The sequence below is a fragment of the Mus musculus genome, chromosome 18, assembly GCF_000001635.26.
Source record: "Mus musculus strain C57BL/6J chromosome 18, GRCm38.p6 C57BL/6J".
In the NCBI taxonomy this organism is placed as follows: domain Eukaryota; kingdom Metazoa; phylum Chordata; class Mammalia; order Rodentia; family Muridae; genus Mus; species Mus musculus.
In genome coordinates, this window is record NC_000084.6 from 70,508,410 (window position 1) to 70,535,522 (window position 27,113).

Here is a 27,113-nt window from a genome sequence, read left to right on the forward strand (position 1 = left end):
ATGTAGTGATTTAGCTAAAGTATTTACCTTTTGAAGCTGAGAAGAGAATTTCCTATTTGGATGTCATGGACTGACTTTGCCATACGGCACAGTTCACACACACACACACACACACACACACACACACACACACACACACACCAAACAACCAAACAACCCAAAGAAAACCAAAACCAAAGCCCGTTCTTTCCTATGCATAATGATGCTGTGATGAGCTCCTATTTTGCATGCAGGCATAAAACATCTGTCTCACAACTTACAGTGAGAGCCTAGTGTTGACCATGATATTCCTTTTATTGACAATGATATAAAACAGAAATAATAGGGAGATAGCATTTTTTACATTACCACATTATGGCTATTTTCCCTTTGTACTAGAATTTCCTTCCTGTGCCCACTTTTGCCTTATCTATTACATCTTACATCGGATTTCCACACCACTGACTATTTCTATTTGGTTATGCCCTGGCGACCTGGGGACTCATACTCCCTGGCTTTCTGGACTTATCTGTGCGCCGAGGGGCGCGCAGCTCCAGCTCTCTCCCATTCCGCCATCAGTTCCTTTTGGACCTCTTCTGGAAGCTCATAGAAAACTTGCGGATCAATGTCTGGTGGGAAAGGAAGCTTTTCTTCCGCAGAATCCAGCTCTCTGCTTTCTAGTCCCTGGTGACTTTCTAGTCCCTGGTGAGAGGCGGTGGCTGTCTGCTTGTGGCTGTCTACAGTGCGATGTGTGGAGAAGAGCTGTTCAGTCTGCAGATTAGGAAAGGAATGGAAACCAGAAACAGCAGGGTTCGTGCTGGAAAACTGGCATCCTTGAGACTCAGTAGGGCCTTGACTCGTTTGCTCATCCTTTAACTGGCTGTCTATGTAATAGGAACAGTCCTTTCCGCACGATGGATGGGAGGTGCTCCCGGGGCTCAGTCCTGACGTTCCCGGCTCACAGGGAGATGCAGCTGATACCCGCTTGCTAGGGAGCGCAGTATCTCTGGGGCTTAAGCGACTGGCTTGCATTTGCTTTGTAGAAAAGAAAGACAATACTCCTCTAGAGGCATGCAGCGGACAACTTAAACTTCCTTTCCCTTTTAGATTTTCTCTAGATTTTCCAGAAAGGATTTCTTCTTGAATATCTGCTGGAAGTTGCTTAAAGACTTCTTGATCAACACCCTCTGGCAGTGCCTGGAGGGGCAAGTCACTTGTGTCTTTTTCTTTAGGAAAACAGGTGGCATCCAACGGAGACTCCCCCGTTCCTGTGCTTTCGATTCTTCTACTTGGTAGACAATCCCAGTTTGCTTCTTTCTCCTTGTGAGAGTCTTCCGTGTGGGTGTCCTTCACTTTCTACAACACAAGGGGAAGAGCAGAGCTCAGGAGTCTGCACGCCTTGCGCATCACTGCTGCAGTTCTCCTGGAGCTAGTGTCTCACACACCTGCAAACCTGCCCGGCACCTCTGACCTTGACAGAGAGCAATCCATCCCGTGTCTCACACTACTGTGTGGCCTATCATCATACTCATGCAGTCCCTACTAGCTAGCAGACTAGGGGACAAGACACGCAGGAGGAAAGATCCCAGCCACCATGGGCTGCACATCTAACTCAGTAGATAATGTGATCTAATGCTGGTAAAAATAGAAGCACAAAGCAGGAAGGGATGATTTCCCAAAAACTGCTTGTCTAAAAGGTAACATTTAACAGTAACAAAAGAGCACAATGAAAGTATATCATGAGAGAACCAGACAGCTTCTGGGACGGGCGGAAGCACAGAGCCGCTGAGGCAGCACCCTTGGCGGGCCCCACACAGCCGGCCACCGTCCGGACCAGAGGACAGGTGTCCGCCTGGCTTGGGAGGCGGCCTCAGCCTCAGGAGCAGCGATCGCCATCTTGGTTCCAGGACTCCCTGGAACTTAGGAACTTAGTCTGCACAGGTGAGAGTCTGTACCACAGAAGCTGACAGCTTCTGGGAACTGCCAAAACAACACAGCTTCTGAGAGAGGCCCTGTTTTGGGCCTTCTTCTTTGACCAGGAGGAGGTCCAAAAACAAGATATCTGCGCACCTTCCCTGTAAGAGAGCTTGCCAGCAGAGAGTGCTCTGAGCACTGAAACTCAGAGAAGAGAATCTGTCTCCCAGGTCTGCTGAGAGACGGTAACAGAATCACCAGAAGAACAATCTCTAAACAGAGTCAACTATAACTACTAACTCCAGAGATTACCAGATGGCGAAAGGTAAACGTAGGAATCCTACTAACAGGAACCAAGACCACTCACCATCATCAGAACCCAGCACTCCCACTTCGCCCAGTCCAGGGCACCCCAACACACCCGAAAACCTAGACCTAGATTTAAAAGCATATCTCATGATGATGGTAGAGGACATCAAGAAGGACTTTAATAAATCACTTAAAGAAATACAGGAGAACACTGCTAAAGAGTTACAAGTCCTTAAAGAAAAACAGGAAAACACAATCAAACAGGTAGAAGTCCTTACAGAAAAAGAGGAAAAAACATACAAACAGGTGATGGAAATGAACAAAACCATACTAGACCTAAAAAGGGAAGTAGACACAATAAAGAAAACTCAAAGTGAGGCAACACTGGAGATAGAAACCCTAGGAAAGAAATCTGGAACCATAGATTTGAGCATCAGCAACAGAATACAAGAGATGGAAGAGAGAATCTCAGGTGCAGAAGATTCCATAGAGAACATCGGCACAACAATCAAAGAAAATGGAAAATGCAAAAAGATCCTAACTCAAAATATCCAGGAAATCCAGGACACAATGAGAAGACCAAACCTACGGATAATAGGAGTAGATGAGAATGAAGATTTTCAACTCAAAGGACCAGCAAACATCTTCAACAAAATTATTGAAGAAAACTTTCCAAATATAAAGAAAGAGATACCTATGAACATACAAGACGCCTACAGAACTCCAAATAGACTGGACCAGAAAAGAAATTCCTCCCAACACATAATAATCAGAGCAACAAATGCACTAAATAAAGATAGAATACTAAAAGCAGTAAGGGAAAAAGGTCAAGTAACATACAAAGGCAAGCCTATCAGAATTACACCAGATTTTTCACCAGAGACTATGAAAGCCAGAAGAGCCTGGACAGATGTTATACAGACACTAAGAGAACACAAATTCCAGCCCAGGCTACTATACCCAGCCAAACTCTCAATTACCATAGATGGAGAAACCAAAGTATTCCACGACAAAACCAAATTCACACATTATCTCTCCACGAATCCAGCCCTTCAAAGGTTAATAACAGAAAAAAACCAATACAAGAACGGGAACAATGCCCTAGAAAAAACAAGAAGGTAATCCCTCAACAAACCTAAAAGAAGACAGCCACAAGAACAGAATGCCAACTTTAACAACAAAAATAACAGGAAGCAACAATTACTTTTCCTTAATATCTCTTAACATCAATGGTCTCAACTCCCCAATAAAAAGACATAGACTAACAAACTGGCTACACAAACAAGACCCAACATTTTGCTGTTTACAGGAGACACATCTCAGAGAAAAAGATAGACACTACCTCAGAATAAAAGTCTGGAAAACAATTTTCCAAGCAAATGGTATGAAGAAACAAGCTGGAGTAGCCATCCTAATATCTGATAAGATTGACTTCCAACCCAAAGTCATCAAAAAAGACAAGGAGGGGCACTTTGTTCTCATCAAAGGTAAAATCCTCCAAGAGGAACTCTCAATTCTGAATATCTATGCGCCAAATACAAGGGCAGCCACATTCATTAAAGAAACTTTAGTAAAGCTCAAAGCACACATTGCACCTCACACAATAATAGTGGGAGACTTCAACACACCACTTTCACCAATGGACAGATCATGGAAACAGAAACTAAACAGGGACACACTGAAACTAACAGAAGTGATGAAACAAATGGATCTGACAGATATCTACAGAACATTTTATCCTAAAACAAAAGGATATACCTTCTTCTCAGCACCTCATGGTACCTTCTCCAAAATTGACCACATAATAGGTCACAAAACAGGCCTCAACAGATTCAAAAATATTGAAATTGTCCCATGTATCCTATCAGATCACCATGCACTAAGGCTGATCTTCAATAACAAAAAAAATAACAGAAAGCCAACACTCACGTGGAAACTGAACAACACTCTTCTCAATGATACCTTGGTCAAGGAAGGAATAAAGAAAGAAATTAAAGACTTTTTAGAGTTTAATGAAAATGAAGCCACAACGTACCCAAACCTTTGGGACACAATGAAAGCATTTCTAAGAGGGAAACTCATAGCTCTGAGTGCCTCCAAGAAGAAACGGGAGAGAGCACATACTAGCAGCTTGACAACACATCTAAAAGCTCTAGAAAAAAAGGAAGCAAATTCACCCAAGAGGAGTAGACGGCAGGAAATAATCAAACTCAGGGGTGAAATCAACCAAGTGGAAACAAGAAGAACTATTCAAAGAATTAACCAAAGGAGGAGTTGGTTCTTTGAGAAAATCAACAAGATAGATAAACCCTTAGCTAGACTCACTAGAGGGCACAGAGACAAAATCCTAATTAACAAAATCAGAAATGAAAAGGGAGACATAACAACAGATCCTGAAGAAATCCAAAACACCATCAGATCCTTCTACAAAAGGCTATACTCAACAAAACTGGAAAACCTGGACGAAATGGACAAATTTCTGGACAGATACCAGGTACCAAAGTTGAATCAGGATCAAGTTGACCTTCTAAACAGTCCCATATCCCCTAAAGAAATAGAAGCAGTTATAAATAGTCTCCCAGCCAAAAAAAGCCCAGGACCAGACGGGTTTAGTGCAGAGTTCTATCAGACCTTCAAAGAAGATCTAATTCCAGTTCTGCACAAATTTTTTCACAAGATAGAAGTAGAAGGTACTCTACCCAACTCATTTTATGAAGCCACTATTACTCTGATACCTAAACCACAGAAAGATCCAACAAAGATAGAGAACTTCAGACCAATTTCTCTTATGAATATCGATGCAAAAATCCTCAATAAAATTCTCGCTAACCGAATCCAAGAACACATTAAAGCAATCATCCATCCTGACCAAGTAGGTTTTATTCCAGGGATGCAGGGATGGTTTAATATACGAAAATCCATCAATGTAATCCACTATATAAACAAACTCAAAGACAAAAACCACATGATCATCTCGTTAGATGCAGAAAAAGCATTTGACAAGATCCAACACCCATTCATGATAAAAGTTCTGGAAAGATCAGGAATTCCAGGCCCATACCTAAACATGATAAAAGCAATCTACAGCAAACCAGTAGCCAACATCAAAGTAAATGGAGAGAAGCTGGAAGCAATCCCACTAAAATCAGGGACTAGACAAGGCTGCCCACTTTCTCCCTACCTTTTCAACATAGTACTTGAAGTATTAGCCAGAGCAATTCGACAACAAAAGGAGATCAAGGGGATACAAATTGGAAAGGAGGAAGTCAAAATATCACTTTTTGCAGATGATATGATAGTATATATAAGTGACCCTAAAAATTCCACCAGAGAACTCCTAAACCTGATAAACAGCTTCAGTGAAGTAGCTGGATATAAAATTAACTCAAACAAGTCAATGGCCTTTCTCTACACAAAGAATAAACAGGCTGAGAAAGAAATTAGGGAAACAACACCCTTCTCAATAGTCACAAATAATATAAAATATCTCGGCGTGACTCTAACTAAGGAAGTGAAAGATCTGTATGATAAAAACTTCAAGTCTCTGAAGAAAGAAATTAAAGAAGATCTTAGAAGATGGAAAGATCTCCCATGCTCATGGATTGGCAGGATCAACATTGTAAAAATGGCTATCTTGCCAAAAGCAATCTACAGATTCAATGCAATCCCCATCAAAATTCCAACTCAATTCTTCAACGAATTAGAAGGAGCAATTTGCAAATTCATCTGGAATAACAAAAAACCTAGGATAGCAAAAACTCTTCTCAAGGATAAAAGAACCTCTGGTGGAATCACCATGCCCGACCTAAAGCTTTACTACAGAGCAATTGTGGTAAAAACTGCATGGTACTGGTATAGAGACAGACAAGTAGACCAATGGAATAGAATTGAAGACCCAGAAATGAACCCACACACCTATGGTCACTTGATCTTCGACAAGGGAGCTAAAACCATCCAGTGGAAGAAAGACAGCATTTTCAACAATTGGTGCTGGCACAACTGGTTGTTATCATGTAGAAGAATGCGAATCGATCCATACTTATCTCCTTGTACTAAGGTCAAATCTAAATGGATCAAAGAACTTCACATAAAACCAGAGACACTGAAACTTATAGAGGAGAAAGTGGGGAAAAGCCTTGAAGATATGGGCACAGGGGAAAAATTCCTGAATAGAACAGCAATGGCTTGTGCTGTAAGATCGAGAATTGACAAATGGGACCTAATGAAACTCCAAAGTTTCTGCAAGGCAAAAGACACCGTCAATAAGACAAAGAGACCACCAACAGATTGGGAAAGGATCTTTACCTATCCTAAATCAGATAGGGGACTAATATCCAACATATATAAAGAACTCAAGAAGGTGGACTTCAGAAAATCAAATAACCCCATTAAAAAATGGGGCTCAGAACTGAACAAAGAATTCTCACCTGAGGAATACCGAATGGCAGAGAAGCACCTGAAAAAATGTTCAACATCCTTAATCATCAGGGAAATGCAAATCAAAACAACCCTGAGATTCCACCTCACACCAGTCAGAATGGCTAAGATCAAAAATTCAGGTGACAGCAGATGCTGGCGAGGATGTGGAGAAAGAGGAACACTCCTCCATTGTTGGTGGGATTGCAGGCTTGTACAACCACTCTGGAAATCCATCTGGCGGTTCCTCAGAAAATTGGACATAGTACTACCGGAGGATCCAGCAATACCTCTCCTGGGCATATATCCAGAAGATGCCCCAACTGGTAGGAAGGACACATGCTCCACTATGTTCATAGCAGCCTTATTTATAATAGCCAGAAGCTGGAAAGAACCCAGATGCCCCTCAACAGAGGAATGGATACAGAAAATGTGGTACATCTACACAATGGAGTACTACTCAGCTATTAAAAAAAATGAATTGATGAAATTCCTAGGCAAATGGATGGACCTGGAGGGCATCATCCTGAGTGAGGTAACACATTCACAAAGGAACTCACACAATATGTACTCACTGATAAGTGGATATTAGCCCAAGACCTAGGATACCCAAGATATAAGATACAATTTCCTAAACACATGAAACTCAAGAAAAATGAAGACTGAAGTGTGGACACTATGCCCCTCCTTAGAAGTGGGAACAAAACACCCTTGGAAGGAGTTACAGAGACAAAGTTTGGAGCTGAGATGAAAGGATGGACCATGTAGAGACTGCCATATCCAGGGATCCACCCCATAATCAGCATCCAAACGCTGACACCATTGCATACACTAGCAAGATTTTATCGAAAGGACCCAGATGTAGCTGTCTCTTGTGAGACTATGCCGGGGCCTAGCAAACACAGAAGTGGATGCTCACAGTCAGCTAATGGATGGATCACAGGGCTCCCAATGGAGGAGCTAGAGAAAGTACCCAAGGAGCTAAAGGGATCTGCAACCCTATAGGTGGATCAACATTATGGACTAACCATTACCCCGGAGCTCTTGACTCTAGCTGCATATGTATCAAAAGATGGCCTAGTCGGCCATCACTGGAAAGAGAGGCCCATTGGACACGCAAACTTTATATGCCCCAGAACAGGGGAACGCCAGGGCCAAAAAGGGGTAGTGGGCGGGTAGGGGAGTGGGGGTGGGTGGGTATGGGGGACTTTTGGTATAGCATTGGAAATGTAAATGAGCTAAATACCTAATAAAAAATGGAAAGAAAAAAAAAAAAGAAAGTATATCATGTTTAATCTGTAATATTTACTACATCTATAGAAGACTTAGAAACATTCTCAAGCTAAGTTACTCCATTTTTCTATAAATTTCCCCTGAATTTCCCTTCCAGTTCCTATGCCATAAACACTCACGCGCTCAACTACAGCTCCGCGATTATTCCACTAGTATCCTAATCCTAGTGCAGTGGTAATTAATCTCTAGATATGTTTACATTTATAAGCCAATCCATAGTGTTTGTATAGACACCCCCCCCCAGGAAATGTGTTAACACTTCCCAAAACAGAAGCGCCATAATGGCTGTCTCTCTGATTCTGTGTTTACATTTTCCTCTTAGATTACAGTATATTTAAGGCCAGCAAGCATCCCGTGATAGGAACTAGAAACAACTATATCATCCAAACAATAGCACCTCAGGGAATCTCCAAACTGCACTAGGTACAATGCAGATGGTGGGTTTAGCAGCAGTGCAGCCAGGGTGTACTTACAAAGGCGCGCTTGTCGGTGTAGGCAGGGGTTGAGAGGGACGTTAGGTAGCAGTCCATAGGCCCTTTCTTAGCACTGCTCAGGGCTTTCAGGTTGCAGAAGCACACGCTCATAAGAGTCAGGTGAAAGGGCATCTTCACGTTCACCATATTTCGGAAAAGTTTCATAAGGATATCAATCAGGGGAGGCATGGAGTCATGATTTCCTAAGTAACATGTAGAAGGATGTAATAAACACATGCACTTTTATTAGTATTCAAAGCACAATATTATTTATATGACTTGGATTAAGAACTTAAAATCTAAATTGGGATCCCCACGCATCTGAGATTAGTTACTAAATGTACTTTATAATTATATTAGATTTGTATCCTCTGAAGTCAGGAAATATTTTTAACTACGTACTTACTGAGTTGATTGAGTAAATTTACTTTTATTATCTATTAAAAAGTTTTCCTAATGTTAATTCCTGGTAAAATATAACTATGTTTTGAAGAATACATGAAAACACTTTAATGTGGCATGTTTCTAACTCAAAGTTTGCTTTTTAAAGAGTTCAATATCTTCTTAGAGAACTGGCCCATACCTGTCCCTAACTTCTGAATGACGTGGGATGGGATAGGGCACTGACGACTCTCTCGATTACAGTGTTTGTCAGAGTACCGACGGATGACTAATCTTACTGTATGGGGCTTCCTTCCATCCTGGCATACTCTAAAATAGAAATGGAAAACACAATAATAAGATAAATTAACATGATTTTAAGATGATGGAATACTTATTTATTGAAGTATCAGATCCTGTAACTATAGCAACTAAATGCACCATAGAAAATGAAATAATAAAGTAATAAATGTTCAAAAATATCCAAATAAGTATCTCAAAGTCAACATAGCAAAGCCATGACAGCTATATATCTAATAAAGGACTAATAGCCAGAATATATAAAGAACTAAAAAGACCATGTATCAAGAAAACAACACTACCTGCCAAAAAATAAAAATAAAAATAATTTTCAACAGCCTTAGCAGTTGGGAGAAAAAATTAAATGAAAATTACTTTGGCATTTCATCTGACCGCACCTCAATGGCCACAGTAAGGTAAATGGGAACAAGTGCCCGGAGGAATACGTACAAAGGAGACTCCTCGTTCACTTCTGCTGAGAAGACAAACTGGGGTAGCCATGGAAACCAGTGTGGAGTTTCCTCAGAAAGCTAAAAACAAATCTATCACAGGACCCAGCTATAGTACTCCTGGGCAGATACCCAGAGGCCCATCAATTGACTTGTGACACAATATTAAGCAAGATCACACAGTCTCAGAAAGAAACATGTTCTCATATGCAGAATCTAGCCAATACACACACATAGATATGTACATACATATGTACGTACGTACGTGTGTGTGTGTGTGTGTGTGTGTATGAGGAGTACAGTATAACATAAAGAAAAGAGGACAGAAAAGCTTAGCTATATGGGGACGAGGACGGACGAATGCAGGTAATGGTCATGCGCAATGAAAGAGCACATAAAGCTAGTTGTTTTCTAACTCTAATCTGGCCATAGATTTTGGCCTGGGTACTAGATAATATTAAACCTAGTGAGGTCACCTAGACCTAGAAAGACAAACTCTACACGTTCTCTCTTACTTAGGAGTTTCTAACTTGGAGCAGGTGTGCAATCCAGCCAAGGAGAAAAGGACTGTGCAGCGGGAAGCCCTGTAGAGAGGACAGTGGAGCGCTGGTCTATGAAGGGAACGGGGGCAAGGGTAGGGGGAGAGTTAACTGGAGAGCGAGATGAGAGGGTAGACTGCAGAGAAGCCCAGGAGGGAGGAGTGACACTAGCGATGGTGAAAAGGCCATACGGAATCCTTCCTACAGTGAGGCGATGCTCCCCACAAGTCCCATGCACTTATCAAAAGTCCAGTGTCGGGGTCGGGGTGGGGGTGGGGGTGGGCCAAAAAATATTACAAGACAATACATGCAATTGTCACTGCTCTTAATTGAATGTCCTAACTTGTGATGTACTAAAGACACTACACACTGGTCACTGGGCTTGCAGAAATCAAGCTGGTACTAAGCCTGAAGCTCCCCACATCCCCCTCCTCTGACTAGCTGTCATAGTGCAGGAATGTGCTATGCAGGACACCAGGAAAGAGTTATCAGGAACCCCACCCAGCTGGAAGTCCGGAGAACTCCCATAATGACAAGCTGTGCTGGCTATTCTTGGTTGCCAACTTGACTACATCTGGAATTAACTAAAACCCAAGTGGCTGGGTACAGCTGCTGAGGGCTTTTTTTTTTTTTTTCTTTTCTCTTTCCAATCATTTGAAGTGGGAAGACAATTTTAATCCAGATCTTTTAAAGTGGGAAGATCCACCTTTAATTTGGGCCACACCTGCTGGCAGCCTATATAAGGACATAGAAGAAGGAAGCTTGCTCTCTTTGCCTGCTTGCTCTCACTAGATATAAATATAGATATATCTCCAATATATATATATACATACATACATACATAGAATTGGCTTTAAAGTCTGCTGAACAGAAGGACTTCATACCTGGTGCTGAAGACAAGCAGAAACCTTTAGCTGGAGAGGTCACAGACCCTAGAGGAGCACCTGCCTCTACCATTTCACTCAACCGGTAGGTATAGCATCTACTTGCCTTCTAAATACTTATCCTAATACCCATGGGTGACAGCAGCTCTCCTCCACATCAAATAAGCTGCTTTCTGTAGCAGATGGAGGTAATTACAGAGAAGCACAAATGGACAAAAGTGCAGAGAATCATAGCACCCGTGGAGTGGCCAAACCCAAATAATAGGACATCTACAACAAACACCACACCCAAGGCTTAGTGGACAGTGATGAAGTGAGAGACAAAGACAGTAAGAGCCAGGGTAACTGCCACGAGATTGTCTTCTGGACCTGACCAGGATGAGGCACTCAGGAGCCACCAACAGTTCTGGTGGATAGGAGTCCACATCAGCATGGATGCCAGCAAGGGATACACAGCCTCCCACCAGCTAGGAGCTAAAGGCAGTAGACGGCCACTGAGGGAGGAGGCAGAAGTAGAAGACAGGGCTGAAAGACGTATGGAAGAGGACATGGGAGGAGTTGGCAGGGGAGGTGTAGAATAGCTATAATAAAGAAAAAATAAAGATTTCCTGCTTACCTAAAATTATACATGTATGTATATAAACAATGTAAATTTTATAATATATATCATATAATACACATAAACTGCATATAAATATTTACTTTTATATATTTATATGTGGTTTAAAAAAGTTACAGCCCGTGAAGTAATAATGCCTTACCAAGAGCCAGAGACTGCTGAACAGAAACCCGGGCAGCATGCATGAGGAAGCCCCTTCCAAGTGCTGGCAGGGCAGTGCACAACTCTGAAAACAACACAGCTACTGCCTTGCCCCAGACCGATTCCTAGAATTGTAAGGTGAGTGAGCGCCTGCTCATGAAGACAGCGTGCAGTCTGGACCCAGGGCGTAGGAGCGAGAGCTGGGACTGACTGAGAAGCTCATCTGTGAGGAGCGGCTCATAGGATCAGAAAGGACAATGCAACCTGGCAAAGCCGACGAACCAAAAGCAGTCACTGCACCAGCCACGTTCCAACAATGGTGGAAGAGCAGCACTTGGACTTAGGTGGGAACTACCAACCACCTCGTCGGACTTGAGGTCTGTTCAACAGGACACTGGGAAAGGCTAACCCCAAGTTTAACCAAGTGCCTAGAGCCTGGCTCTTTAAAAAAACAGCTGACCTTTCTCTCCTACCTGTAGGATTAGTCAGTAAAGTCTCTAGAAGAAAACTGTATTTTCAGATATACAGGATATACAGACACACAGATATATTAAATTATTTTATACCTGTCACATGACTTCTATTAACCTCAGTCACAGCACAACAGTGTGGTGTTAGGGAGCACTGGCAACAGAGACTCGGGCTGAGGACTCTAGACGTCTGACGTCTCAGAGGCTTAGAGTACCCGCTCTCTTCCGGATCGAGTCTTCAGGTGGAGAACGCAAAGTAACCACATATATTGCCTCTGGTGTTTGCATGCACAGGACCGGGCCGTTCTCCATGGCCCCTGAGTTCAGGGTACGCGTGAGCTGAGGCGGAGTGGATGACCCAGTTTCGGCAGCAGAGTCCCCAGAAGAGAGTGAGCCATCTCTCTGGAGCTGAGTCACGCTCTACCTCAGAGCAGGCAGCCAGCAACGCACGTGCTGCACGTGACAGCAGATCTGTGCAACAAACATCAGGCTGTCTCATCTCTGTACAGCCAGCCATCCTCGGAGCACTTCAGAAGCACACAGGCTCTAAGCCAACTTAGGACACTTCTAAGGACATGACGTGATGGGAGATGACTACTTTCTTATGGGAATTGAGAAGTGCACATTTGAAAGATAACAAGGAACACTAGGAAAGCATTTCTTGCACAGTTTGCATTACATTTTTTTGTATATTTAGATCCCAGTTGGCACATCACTGTTGGCTGTCTGCTCAGAGCCCCTCGTATGAACTTGCATTGCACAGACACTGTTTAGCCATCCCTTCCTTTGACTCCGAGTTCAAGCGTCTGAGAGAGGGAGGCAGGGGCTTCTGCTGCTGCCCCTCTCCCTGCTCCTCAGCTCCTTCCTACTCTGAGCCATCACCCAGAGGACCGGGGACTCTGGCAGACTGAATCTTCTCTGTGGCTCCCTTTAACTGCAAAGCCAGTCCTACTGTCTGCAGCAGAGGCTGCAGCAGCTACAGGGAAGACTGAGGGCCTCCTTCTCACCTAGTCTAGGTTATGATGAGATGACTCAAGAACCCTCAGGTAACCACTGTGGCTTAAGATCAGGTAAACCACCATGTTACCTGAAAGACAACCAATGCAAGTCGGTCATTTTAATTAAGAGCACAGATAAGAGAAACCTAATGGCAAATGACCTATCTTGAATAACAGTGCCTCGTTCACAGTTAATTGTAAAACCCAACATAGAACATGAGGTGGTTCTGCATCCAGCCTAAATATAAAAGATGATGAGGCAAGGTGAAACGCACCTGGTCAAAAGGCTGGAAAGTAATTCTTCAATCTTAGCTTTAGCTTCCACTTCTGAGGAACACTTTTTAAACGTATCTTCTTCACTAAAGGACTACCAAAGAAGAATAAATAAGGGTTAATGGAAAAGCTAACACAGTGTTCATGCCAAACACTCAACATGTTCTTTACTACCTGTCTTTATGAATCAGTAACACCAGATTCACTTTTGCGCTAAATCCTGTTGTGTGCAGTTATTATGTGCACCGTTATTGTGCACCAAGAGTCATGCAATGTAACGCACGAAGGCCACCTCTAATTCTTCTATAGGACTACAGCAAGGTTCCCATGGCCCTAGAACCTTAATCTGAGTTTATGCTTGGAGAAGTTATTTAACCTTTTTATAGTGCAGTGCCCTGATCTTAAAGAGGGAAAGAGGAAGCACGGGGGCAGGAAGGAAGGTCTGAACAAACTACACTGCCTCGCTCAGAGGTTATGGTGAAATTCAATGCGATGAGTGGGTGGAGCGATGTCAGACAGGCCTAGCACATGAGGAAAACACCCTTGCTAACTGGGTAATTATCCCCTCCCCACTTTCCAAATCACTGAATTAGTCTAGAAACAAGGATGTGTTAAAAGGTTAAAAGGTTTTCTTCATATGTTTGTGTGTGTATCAAGATCTTAAGGAAGTAGTAACAAAGAACAGATAATTAGATTTAAGACTACTAGCGGGCAAGTTTCAATTTCAGAATACGCGTCTCCCGGGCAAGGATCACTCACAAGCTGCACAGCACAGCACTGCACAGCAGGGGGGTGAACAGGAAAGCAGACATCTTCAGCCCAAGTAGCATCATAAGCAGCCCCTGCTCACACACCTGTGGTGGCCCTGACGGTGTGACGGGAGACTTGTCCTCTCCAAAACTGAGCTGCTGGATACGCTGAGCAATTGCAATTCCTAATTCTTTTTCTAATGTTTTGATTGGAAAGGTTTGGAGATCATGAACACTATTGATTCCCAGAACTTCGAGACGCTTGGCAGTTTTATAGCCGATACCTAAACAGCAGAAATTCACACACAGTGTTATGACAGCTTTGCTTTTCAAAACCAAGCTACTCTCAATATTAAAGATGTTTCCACCATATGGCTCCAGGGCACCACTCAAAGTCTTGTATGGAAAAAGTACTTGCACATATATCTTAACACAGATTTATTCCACAAAACATTTCAGGTTTTTGGTTTTCTCCAAAAGCCAAGTGTATGTCCTTAGGAATTAAATGCATATTTAAAGAAATCACAGCAAAGCCAATATACACTCTTCAAATGTATTGGTCTTACCAGGAATTTCCTTTATGTGGTTCAAACTGTGAATGAGATGTTGACAACTTTCAGGTAGTAAGACCGTCTGCTGATTTGGTTTAAAAACCCCAGACACTAACTTTGCCAAGAGTTTATTAGGAGCCACTCCGGCGCAGCCTGTGAGCCCGAGCTGATTATACATGGCTTCCCGCATCTCTGCTGCAATCTGCGATCCAACCACAAGTCTCCGATGCATGATGTTGTGTAGGTTCACAGCTATAACGACAATGGTATCACCACAAAAGCATTATTTTCTCTCTCACAAATAGGGTTAAAAGAGCCCAGGATTCTGTTGATACTCACTCTTCCTCCAACCCCCGACACCTCACCACTCTCTAACTGCTTCCTTAGTTTACCCTGGGTCATCACAAACTGAGCAGGTCCCAAGGGCCTGTGCTAAGGAATGCATGCAGGGAGCGCTCCCTCACTGACTGAAAGTGCAGCTCCTGGCAATTCTAGCTGACATGCATGAACCCTTCATTCACCTTTACCAATAAAGGAGCACAAGGAAACACACACTAGGGAGACAGACAGAGCTTTAGAATGGCATCTGGATGTCACACACCACATAACCTGCTGGAAATAATGACTGGCCCACAGGTTAGGAGATCTGCTTATGATACCATAGGGAGGTTATAAAGAAACACGTTTTCTTTGGTGTGGACCCATCCTAGGACCCATGCTGGAAGGACATGGAGACGAGGAGTCTGTCACAGGACTTACTCCCCCGTGGCCCATCAGTCAGCCTAGCTGAGAGCGCACACACAGTCCATAGAGGCAAGATAAAATAAATGTACCAAAGTGATAACTGGCTTGTCTATAACGGACCAGAGCGTCCACACCATGATTCTGCCTGTCTATATACTGGTTTGAAAGAAACTGCCTTTAGATCTATGAGGAGCCAGGCACTCGGGAGGCAGAGGCAAGCTGATCTCAGAATTTAAAGCTATCCTGGTCAACACCTAAGTTCCAGGCCAGCCAGGCTACAGAGTGAGACCGGTTTCAATTAAATAACTTACATAAAGGAAGAAAAAGTACTAAGTAATTAGGCATTCTTCATTTGAAATAGGAAATCCAGCTCTCTCTACACTCATTTTTTTTCTAAACAGTAAGGTCTGCGCTAGCTTTAAAAGCTGCACAAAGATGTATCTGTTATCTTTCTGGCTTTTCACCCTAGGGACTGACAAAAGGGCACAGGTACAAACTACATAGGAGAGACTGCATGTCTCCTAGAAGAGAGGTTCTGCCCCTGTCGTCTGTGGTGATGATACAGGACACTCTAAAGAGGGGCATAAGAGGGGGTGCATGCTGAGACATAGGACCGACCATGTCAGGCCGCTCTGACAGGAAAAGCTGGTCCTCCACATGCATTCTCCAGCAGTCATGGGTGTCAGAGCCTAATTAGATATTCCCAGGCATTAACTACAACTTATTTACACCTGTGAGTACCCCAGGAAAAACATCTGTCTTCCACACTTTCTTCATATGTGGGGATAAACCATGTCGCTTTTTGCCACGAGTTACTGATGGTCATTTGAACTGGTTACCTGAAGCCTGGGGAGGTCAACAGCAAATAGCAGACTGGCCTGTGACAAAAGGCCTGGACAAGATGTGGCCAGGATCCAGCAGGGGACCTCAGTCCTCAGAGGGTCAGAAGGAATCGACAACACATTTAGCCTATCAAAATGCAGAATTAAAGATGACAGAGGAGGGGCTGGACAGATGGCTCAGCAGCTAAGAGAACTGACTGCTCTTCCAGAGGTCCTGAGTTCAATTCCCAGCAACCACATGGTGGCTCACAACCATCTGGAATGGGATCCGATGCCCTCTTTTGGTGTGTCTGAAGAGGGTGTACTCATATACATACAATAAAAATAAATCTTAAAAAAAAATGACAAAGCAAAAAGTACTAAGTCAACATCTGTAAGTTAAGGATAACCTACAGAGGTAGAGCTCTTAAAAATAAGGAGCAGAAAGAACAAGAGGTTAATGGCCTCAGAGAGCTAAGCCACACCTCGAGGGGCACCGCCCTACACACCACTCCACTTTTCTGAATCCTTGACGAGACTGGCAAGACTTCATTTTGGCCACCTTAGACACCGAATGACATAGTGACACATCTGTCAGTGAGCTCACTGGCTATGGGATATGTGCACTTACAGTCACCGAGGGGGCTCGGAGGAAGCACTCACACTGGTTATTGTAAACATGGCCGAACACAGTCACTGACGGAACCTCCTCACTTGGAAGCTGCTGGAGTCTTTTTTCCACCATTTCTGTTAGATCCACAAAATTTTCATCAAATCCAAGTCTCTCAACAGCTGGACTAAATTCCTCCAACAATTCTAATTGAAATAACATTGGGACACAGATATAATTAAGTTACAAACTAGAAGCGATCTCACTGTTTAATGATTAAGGTAGCAAATATGACATATGAAATATGTGCACATCATATGTATGATACCATATGCACCAGTTTCCCACCTTGAATTTTTTACTTAAACTTTTATTTTATATGTATGGGCATTTTGTTGACATGTGGGTCTGTGTAGTATTGTGTGTGTGTGCCTGGTACCTAGAGAGGCCAGCGAGAGCTGCAGATGGTTGTGAACCCCATGTGGATGCTGGAAATTGAACGCAGATCACCTGAGCAGTCAGTGCTCTTAACAGCTGAGCCATCTCTCCAGCCAAGCTCCGCACAGCATCTTGGACAAGGTCCTCAGTTAACAGACTTTTGAGTAACGGTTATATTCAAAGAAAAAAAGCCCAAAAATAATATTCCGAGGACAATGACTCACAGGAATAAATCTAACTCAGTCTTTTTCCACATCCATGACTTTTTTATCTGTAGTCCACTAAAAGAACAAATAAATAAAACAACCCCTGCTTAAGAGGTAGTTAAAATCTTGAAGCGGATGTCAAGGAATAAATGGCTATTCATTTTTTCCTCACAGCTGCAATAGTGAAAGCGGCCTACTTATATAATTAAAAATTTGTATTTATTTATCTGGGAGTATATGAAGTCATCTTATATAGCTAAGAAAAATGTATTACATTTAATTTGTTGATGGAGGAAGGGGGCACATGTGACAACATGTGTGGAGATCAAAGGACAACTTGTCCAAGTCTGTTCTTTCCTTCTACCAAGTGGGTGCCCCGAGAAGAACTCCGACTGTCACGTTTAACATCAAGAGCATCCTTCCACTGAGCCATCTGCCAACTCCATAAGGATTTTTAAAGTGGGAAAGGCCCTTTTTTTTTAAGTGTTAGGTAAAAAAAAAACTCCATATATGGCACTTTTCTATGGATATTTGTATAGTAACTAGTCACCCTACATAAACATGCTAAGTCGCCGGCATCCAGCTTGCACCTGTGACCTTATAGGACATCTCTCTGTAGCGGCTCAGGTCTTCTCCGTTCACGAGGACCAGCTGAGGACACTTTTCCTTCGCATCTCTCACATTCATAAGCTTCCTCACACCCAGTTTCCTGGCTTCATAGTTGCAGGTAACCACCAAGTATTTCTGTTGCACACCTATTAAATAAATAAATAAATAAGCACCTGGGGAAACTGCGGACCTGAGCATTTTAAAATACAGCTTCCTAGCTTCATGCTGTAACAGCGTAGGTGGTAACCCACTGTTTGCAGCTGTGGTTGTTTGCAGCAATGGGGTTCAAACTCACAGCCTTGAGCGTGCTTGTCAAGGGCTTCAGCACTGCTAGTTCAGAGCTCTTGGGGCCTTTGCTACACACTCCCCCTCCCCCTCCCTTTCACAGTGGCCTTGAGCTCACCATGTAGCACAAGCTGGCCTCTCACCTTCCCACCTCTGCCTCCCTTTTACACGTGCTAAAATTACAGGATTTTGTACCACCTTGCCCAGCTGAGTGGGTTTTTCACAAGAACAAAAAGATAACTGAGAGAAGAAGAACCCCGATTCCTAAGAAGCATCAGGTTTTCAAGCTATTTCCCACTTACACATTATAAAATAATTAAGAGAAAAAAGAAATTATATATTAACTATGAAAACACTGAAAAATTGTAGCAGAAGTTACATATAAGAATGTGGACAGATACCAGTTCCCAAAGGGAAGCTGTGTTTCTCACATTTAAATTATCCTCGAGCCAATATATTCTTTGGACTTTTCAGTGATAAAACATAAATTAAATCCTTCTAAGATTCTTTTCAGACAACTCAAAGCCCAATTAATTTTATATTGTCATGTAATACTCTTGGGTATGTTCACCAAACAATAAGCCCGATGAAAATAACAACAACAAAAAAAAAACAATTAAATACTGGTTGATGTTATTAAAAACTCATTTATCTTCTGACCATACTGCCAGTGAATAGAAGCAATATTCTAAGAGCCAAGCTACAGAAACCGTGAGAAATCTTGTGCCAATAAACACCCTGAGCAATGAACTATAGCTCATAATAATTTGTAGTGCTACCATGAGGAATTATTTAGGGCTTCTTTTTAAAATTGACATTATGACCACCTACATTATGATCACCTATAGAACACATTAAAACAAAATGTACCAAGCATTTAAGCTTGCTAAACCTATATGCTCTTTTTCTTCTTACACAAGTTGATTGTTTCATAACACTGTAAGTCATATTCACCTGCAATACAGAGAATGACAATATAGAAACCACCTAACCCATCCTTTTTGCATATTATTGAACCTGACATCCTCAGATATAACATCAGTGTTGCAGATACAGTTTTTTTTCAATATCTGAGAGTCACTGAGTCAAAGGTAGCTATCCATGACTCCAAAGCTCTATATTATAAAAGGCCAGACTGGCAAACTCCTCCCTAGCTAAAAGGACTCCCCACAGTATGCCTGGCCTGACACTCTCTCTTCATGATAACCACTTATAGCTACTTCTTCACCACAAAATACTTTTAGTATGAAATAACTACTGGGCATCTTGTGCTAATTAGAAATTATTTCAGAGGGGAAAAAAAAAAAAAAAAAAGAAACCCGATGGCCTAACTTAAATCCTTGGCCTCTTAGGAAAGCTTACAGGTTTAGTGTCACCCTGAAGAACTGAAACCCAGGCATCCCTTTGTGATTCACAGAGTCCTAGGCTGGAGTACGACTTATGGCATCAAGCCAGGTACTAGAAGAAAAGGAAGGAAGCAGGGACCCCAAAGACTGCCCTTCGTGCTAATACTAAAAGATCCTTTCTGCGAGCATAAACCTGCTTTCCTTACTTAAGGCTTGAGCCCACAGAAGCAAGCTAGTGCATCTATTAAGAGCACATCCTGGTTTCTGTTCGTGTGTTACCTATGCTAATGTCCGCTTTATTAAAGGGGAAAAGGCTCGGCACATTTACTCTCGGTTGCAAAGCAAATACGACCACCACCAAAGTACCTGAAAACGGACTCCAGGAACTGTCTTAATACAGTTAGTATAAAAAAAAAAAAAAAAAAAAAAAAAAACGGTTGAAGCTAATTGCTAATTTTATCATCACTCAACAAAGCCACCATCAATGTGGATTACCTAAAGGTCTGTCCTTTAATTCTGGGTTGGAGATCATTTCGACCTGGGCATAAAAGCAATCCAGATCTACGTGGACTATGACTCTCGACGAAGAGATTTGTGTAGGTGGCCCTTGACTGCAAACTGCTGCACAATACACAAAAGAAAACCAACATATTTAGGCTGCTTATCATCAATGAGCAACTAACAGACCCTTTAAACATTTCATCTAATAAAGAACATATATATAGTGGCTTCAATTCAACATTGTCCCCAGCCCCCTTGGATTTATGAAGTATCCAATGCCAGCTTTTTATCTGCTTCACAGTATCTACAAAACATAAAGACATGAAATGCCATCAACAAAAAAGGTCTTCAGTCCTGCTTTAATTAACTAGAATTTCTTCAGCTACTTCCTTTTCTGAGTAGTTAATTTAAGAGGGGGGAACTCTTGATAAATAATGGATGGCACAAAACCTAGTACTATGTTAAGTTTTTTAGAAGCTTTTAAACAGTAGAGGCAACGAAACTGTAGCAATATTATTTTCAACCGACTGGAGAACTAGTCAAAGTGGCCTGTTCCTACATTTAAAAACACCAAACCAACACAACCTGTGGGTTCCAAGACACTAAATTTAGTCCCCACAAGCGTTAAGATTTCCTGTTTTAAAGTCCCCAGTGCTTACAACAGTGTGAGGTGCAACAGAAAACGAATAATTTAAGCACTCAATTAAAACAAAACAAAACAAAACAAAACTGAGTATCTAATTTTAAAAACTGGGGTCACGGCTGCACCTGAAACCATCAGGCCAGTGTGTAAACAGTTTATGATATGAGTGTGACAGGAAGCAACAGGGAACAGTTGCCTTCCTTTGTTACAAGGCAGGCTCAATGCCAACCCTAGGCTAGGAAAAGCGCATTTGTGGGGAAACTGACAAAACCGAATGGGTGTCTTCCATTAAAGAGGACTGGTTGTGTACAGACTTTAATTTTGATATATGTACCCAGGAGATGTAAAATGTTGATATAAAAGAAACACAACTTTTGTTCTGCCACTACTTTTCTGTTACCTGGAGGTGGGAAGTGTCAGGGAATGGGAATCCAGTGCAGATCCTGGCGCCACAAGGCTGAACCACGGCCTGGGGTCGGAAGTGGATCACCTAGGGACTCCAGCCTGCTTGCTAGGTTCGGGCAAGCCTTTCCTCCCTAGGCCGAGGCTAGGTCTCTAAGCATACATGGGGCGACAAAATCCTCCTATTCTCTGATTTGGAGTCGCAAGAAGCATCAGGGGTCCCCACGGGAGGTCAGAAAAGTCCTGCCCGCCATGGAGACAGGTGCACCCCGACGGTGTGCGCAGGAATGCAGCCGTCACCCCCAGGCTTCAGCAGCCAACACGGCACTCCCCAGGCCCGAGCAGGACCAGAAGGCCGCGACCCAACGACCGCCCCGGGCTCCCGCCCTTCACATCTTTCCCTCCCTTTCCCGCCATCACCCGGAGGGCGCGCACCCCGCGAGCTGCCCGCCGCCCCCGCGTGCAAGGGCTCCATGGCACGAGGAGCGTCTTCTTCCTCCGCGGGGCCGCCTTCCTCCTCCGACTCCACCCCCATCTTCCCTTCGGGCCAACCGCACCGCAGCTGCTGCACGGTCTCCTAGGAAACCACGGCCTAGCCTCCAGCCTGGCGCCTGCGCACTGAAGCGAAACAGCCCGAGCGTGGCAGAGGCGGGGAGAATGAGAAAGATCTGGTTGTGGTCGGTAAGTGGAGTAGGAAGAACCCAGCCAGATGCCTCCTCTTCTCTCTTCTTTAATCTTTTTTTCTTTCTTTCTTTTTTTAAACATGTGTGTGAGAGTGTATGCTGTGTGAATGCAAGCGCCCACAAAAGCCAGAAAAGAGCGTTGGATCCCCAGGAACTGGAGTTAACTGGAATTAACTGGGGTTTGTGAGCCCCTGGTGGTTTCTGGGAACTCTGGTTTCTAGGAAGTGTTATTGGGTTCCACGGAAGAGCAGCGAGCATTCTCGCCCCTGAGACATCTCTTCAACCCTATTCCTTCCTTTTGTTGATTCAGTTTTTGTTGATTTGAGTTTATGAGCTTCAGTGTTCGGCTCATGTTAGAAAAAAAAATCACTTTTTAAATATATTTTCTTTCCAATGCTAACCCCTAACCCTGAGTGACCAAGTAAAAGATGTGACTAGCAAGGATGTGGAGGTTTGTTGAGATTTGTTTTATTTAGAGAAACTGATGCATTCAACCCCAGATTGGTTTATGTAAAAAAAAAAAAAAAAAAAGTAGGGCTTTGACTCACGAGCTTCGGGTCATAAAATCACCATTCCAGACTCTGATTTTGCTGACGTGACTTTGAGTAGGTTATATAACTGCTCTGAACCCGTACTGTAAAAACAAACAAAACAGCATACACTCGATTACGTAAATGGAGAAAGAACAAGACAGTTTCATATTTTAATGTCTATGAAGCACCTAGCACGTTAGGAGCTCACTGCATCCATGCCTCCTCTCGGGGTGCATGTGTGCTGCGGTGTTGATACTCGTTTCTGTGTGCTTCTTCTGATACACTTTTCTCTCTACCTTGGTGAAGTAGAACATACTGATTGTAGCGAGAAAATGTCACACTTTGCTTCCTATGGGTTTGATAACCTCCATGACTAAAAGCAACACGGGGAGAAGAGGGTTTATTTGGCTTAGACTCAGCCTGCTTTCTTCTCCAGAAGAAGTGGCCCAGAAGCAACTCCTCAGGGCCAGGACTGCCTACAGTAGGTTGGGCCCTCCCACATTAATCATTAACAGGGGAAACTCCACACAGACAGTGCCTACCAGCCAATCTGATGGAGGCGTTTCCCCATTTGCGATTCCTTCTTCCGGGATGACTCTACCTGGTTTCAAGTTTATGGGAAAACTAATCAGCACACAGGTCAAAAGACAAAACAGCCTTCATCGGCTGTTTTAGGCCCTTTAGAGAAATAGCCACTCACTTTCAGCCTCTGTGCCTTGCCTGGAATGTATTGTTAAATTCAGCAAATCGAGAACCTCTACCAAGTGCGGTAACATCTGGAAACCCCTGGAAAGATTTGCTGGATTCGATGTATTTATTAGATGTCCCGACTGTTCTATTCCTTTGACTAAAAATGTTCACACTGCCACTTTCATTTTGCAATGTGTCATCTGGGGTAGCTTAAAAATCCACGTCCCTCTACCGAAGCGTCCTGTGAAACTTCCTGGGGAGATGGGACACAAGTCTGCTCACCCTGGATAGGAAACTGACAGAACAAAGCAGAGACACCACCGTAGATCACCTTGCTCGACCACTGAGTTTACTGAGGTTGCTTACAGGAGTGTGGGTGAAGGGGTTCCCTTCAGGAGCATGGGAAGCCCAAAGGCAACTGCATCATCTAAACCCCACCCCGATCATCCAAACCCCACCCCAACAGGGCTGATGAGTCCAGAGCTGTCAAGATGCCTCAAGGTAGAAGGAAATTTCCATACAAGATATGGTTCTTCTCATTTGGCTCAGAATAAAATATGAACAATTAACATACATGTGAATAATACATTAATTTTTTTTACATGATTCTACTTCCTCCTTCTCTCCCCCCACCCCCCATCTTCTCTACTTCCTCTACCTTGCTCAGACTGGCCATGCACTAACTCTCCATCTTCTTCCCTTGACCAAAGCACTTCTGTGATTATAGGCATGGGCACTGTGATTCTGTTTCTTATCAAGTATGAAGTGAGGGTCTTAAAAAAAAAGTTATAAAGTGCCAGTGCAGCCATGCAGAGTAATAGCAAGTGACATGATGTGTGTGTGTGTCCAATATATTTCTTTACAAATCACCATTGCATATTTAATTCTTAGACATATGGAGTAATCCCCCCCCCCCCAAAAAAAGTCTACATAGGATCAAAATCAAATCTTAAGGACCATACTGTTCCCTGTAAGTTTCTAAGGGAAGGAAGCAGCTACTAGTCCTACCCAGCTGTGCTGCCTTTGAAATCAATGGCCAGCGTTCATGATATCCTAAGGGTGCAGTAGCTTAGGATATACCTTAGCTATATCACATACCTTAGCTATAACCGACAGCTCTCTAATTGAATTGGTTATGACCATTCATCTAAAGATTATGCTTGGTAGTAAAAACCTAGCCAACTACCCAGGGCTAATGAAGTTATGGATTTTGGAGGAGAGCCTACATAGAACAGTTTACTAAAATCACCATAATTCCTAACGACATTCTAAATACTCATCCTTACACATAAGCATAGGTCTCACCCCCCCCCAAAAAAAAGTCTTCCAACAGATGTAAACCTTTACAGAAAACCACAACCAGTCCAGATGCTGAGAACACATGACCATGTGGTCCCCCAGCACCAACTGGTCTATCTACAACACAGTCCTTGCACCTAAGGCCCAGAGATCATGGCGGAAATGACAGTAGTAAGAGTGTGAGAACAGCAGGAACAGGAAGTTGCATGGGCGATTTCGTCTAGAAATGTCAAGAGTGTCTGCCTAAACAGGACATGAGCAAGGACGACACCAAAAGACACACCAGCACAGAAGGGGATAATCTCCTGGGGCCTCAGCTCTCTAGACAAAGAGCTACAGGCAAGTAAGGAATGCTGGGAGCAGCCTTCCCCGGGAAAGACCCCTCACCCTGCTTTGCTTATCAAAGCCAAGTGGTCAACCCTGAAACCATCCACATCTCAGTAACATCATACAGACAGAGCAGGTTGTATTTATATACTTAGGGGTAGATATACATGCATACATGTGTGTATAACAACAATAAAGAAAGAAACAGGTCATGACTTTATTTTTCTTAAAAACATGCTGCCTCTTCAGCGAATTCTATTTGGCAAAACTAGAAACAGAACTTTAGAATTAAATTTCTTTTTGGCCATGAGTGTCTCTTGGACTATAAATCAAGCCTCCAATTACTTGTAAACAACTAGGGTTTGTTTTTTTTCTTTCTAAATTCTTTCTTTCTTCCAATTCTCCACGATTGAGAATGATGCAAACCACCGAAACAGCCTGGCCTAGGAATCCAGTCCTGTCCGAGGAGTCGAAGGCTAACTAACATTCAGCATGTTGCCTGAGTTAAACAAGCCAGCATGGAAAAGAAGCACTCGCGCACGCGCACACACACAGTCCAGTCCTCATTACTGAGTTGCATTTATTTCCCTTGTCAATTGTCGGACTTGAAGTGTGGCTTTTAATTTAGTAGAAAGATGGACAAGTGGAGCCCTGGAGATGCTGGCAAGCATGCAGACCTAGCTCCTCCGTGGGTCACACGGGACCTACGCTTGCTTTAATGTTCTGCTGTTGACTAGTGCTCTTCATAATTTTTTTTTTACAGGAGCACATTTTCGTTCTGTAACTGAACCCTGCATATTAATTAACCAGTGCTGGGGGGAGGGGGAAGAATAAAAGTGACACCCACAGAATGACACCTACAAAAACCCTGAATGTCAGAAACAGCTGATAGCTCTAACCAGGTTATTTCACAGCGTAACATTAACAGCTCCCAAGTGCAGATGTCATCGCTCTCGTTTTACCAAAGATGGAAGGGGTGAGGGGGGAGCGTGGAGGATGACTCAAGCTTGCAGTCCTGGCATTTGGAAAGTGAAGCAGGAGGATCAGGAGGGCCAGCCTATGTGTGTGTATCCGGCTGCACTCCCATGAAATCCCCTCTTGGTGAACGAGGGAGGTGAGGGGGTGGGGCAATAAAAAGGTCCTTGCTTGAAGATATGAATCCCGCAGTGGCAGATCCACTTTTCAGAGTTCTCCACAAGAAAAAAAAAATGAAATAATTTGTCTTCAGAGAGGAAATCAATGCCCCCTGACCATTTTCCATTGTTGTTCAAACAACAAGCCCTTTGGAGAGGGAAGAGTTGATTCTGAAATGTCTTAGCATGCTGTGCTGGCTAGTTCTGTGTCAACTTGACACAAGTTAGAGTCATTTGGGTAACCTCAGATGAGAAAATGGACCCATGAGGTTGGCCCGTGGGCAATCCTGAGGCGCACTTTCTCAATTAATGATTTATACGGGAAGGCCCAGCCCAGCAATGCTATCCCTAGACTGACGGTCTGATCTACGTATTATAATAAAGCAAGCTGAGCAAGCCACGAAGAATAAGCCAGCAGCATGCTCCCCAGGGCCTCTGCATCAGCTCCTGGCTCCAGGTTCCTGCTATGAACTCCTGCCCTAACTTCCCTAAGTGATGGACTTACTTGGGAATGGAAGCTGAAATAAATGCATTTCCTTTCAAGTTGCTCTTGGTCATGTTTTTGCTGGTTTTTGTTTGGTTGGTTGGTTGGTTGGTTGGTTGGTTGGTTTTTTGGTTTTTTGGTTTTTTGTTTTGGGGGGTTGTTTTTGGTTTTGTTTTACAGAAACAGAGAAGTAACCGAGTAAAATGACATGTTTCTTTGTTAGGAACTATTTATTCTATAAGCCACATGGTTTTAATTAATAGATTGTAATCTAGGGTAATGTTTGGAAATATCTTGAGATTTGACTGTTTATTTAAGTATGAAATGAGAAATACAATGAAATAATATTTCAGATAATATTTGTGGGAGTGTATGAGATTGGAGAGCATTGCTAGTAGATGGAAAAAGAGGGCAGCCAGCCACAATGCCTTGCAGCTGCTAGAAACAGCTTTTCTTGAGTCAGGGGGATCCCTCCAGTCCAAACAGTATGAGATCAGTTTTGACAACATAATAAGACCTTGTCTGTTTTTTTAAATAATGTTAGGGACATTTCTAAGTACCAGTAATGTATTGTGAGTTTATGGTTATTAAAAGCAATAAGCATTCATTTTAGTGAACTGT

The 27,113-nt window shown here is 43.0% G+C and overlaps 1 protein-coding gene and 1 non-coding gene across 15 annotated transcripts; one reads left to right on the plus strand and one right to left on the minus strand.

Moving 5' to 3' along the window:
• Positions 1-270: 270 nt before the first annotated feature.
• Poli (polymerase (DNA directed), iota) lies at positions 271-26,541 on the minus strand. 14 transcript variants are annotated; one of them, NM_011972.2, is made up of 10 exons: positions 21,779-21,912; positions 20,293-20,418; positions 18,148-18,312; positions 16,967-17,119; positions 14,754-14,990; positions 14,293-14,471; positions 13,441-13,532; positions 8,968-9,095; positions 8,385-8,587; positions 271-1,335 (listed from the first exon to the last, which is right to left on the minus strand). In NM_011972.2, exons 1-10 carry the CDS (start codon positions 21,876-21,878, stop codon positions 505-507), a joined length of 2,214 nt encoding a protein of 737 aa, NP_036102.2. In that variant the 5' UTR covers positions 21,879-21,912; the 3' UTR covers positions 271-504. The 14 variants fall into 14 exon arrangements, 13 of the variants coding, with proteins under 13 accessions (NP_036102.2, NP_001276445.1, NP_001129562.1 ...); NM_001289516.1 differs by having other exon boundaries at positions 16,967-17,050; positions 21,342-21,912; NM_001136090.2 differs by having other exon boundaries at positions 21,342-21,912.
• Positions 8,377-8,480, plus strand: Mir6357 (microRNA 6357). Its single transcript, NR_105775.1, has one exon. It is a non-coding gene; the product is annotated as a microRNA 6357 (primary transcript).
• Positions 26,542-27,113: the final 572 nt, after the last annotated feature.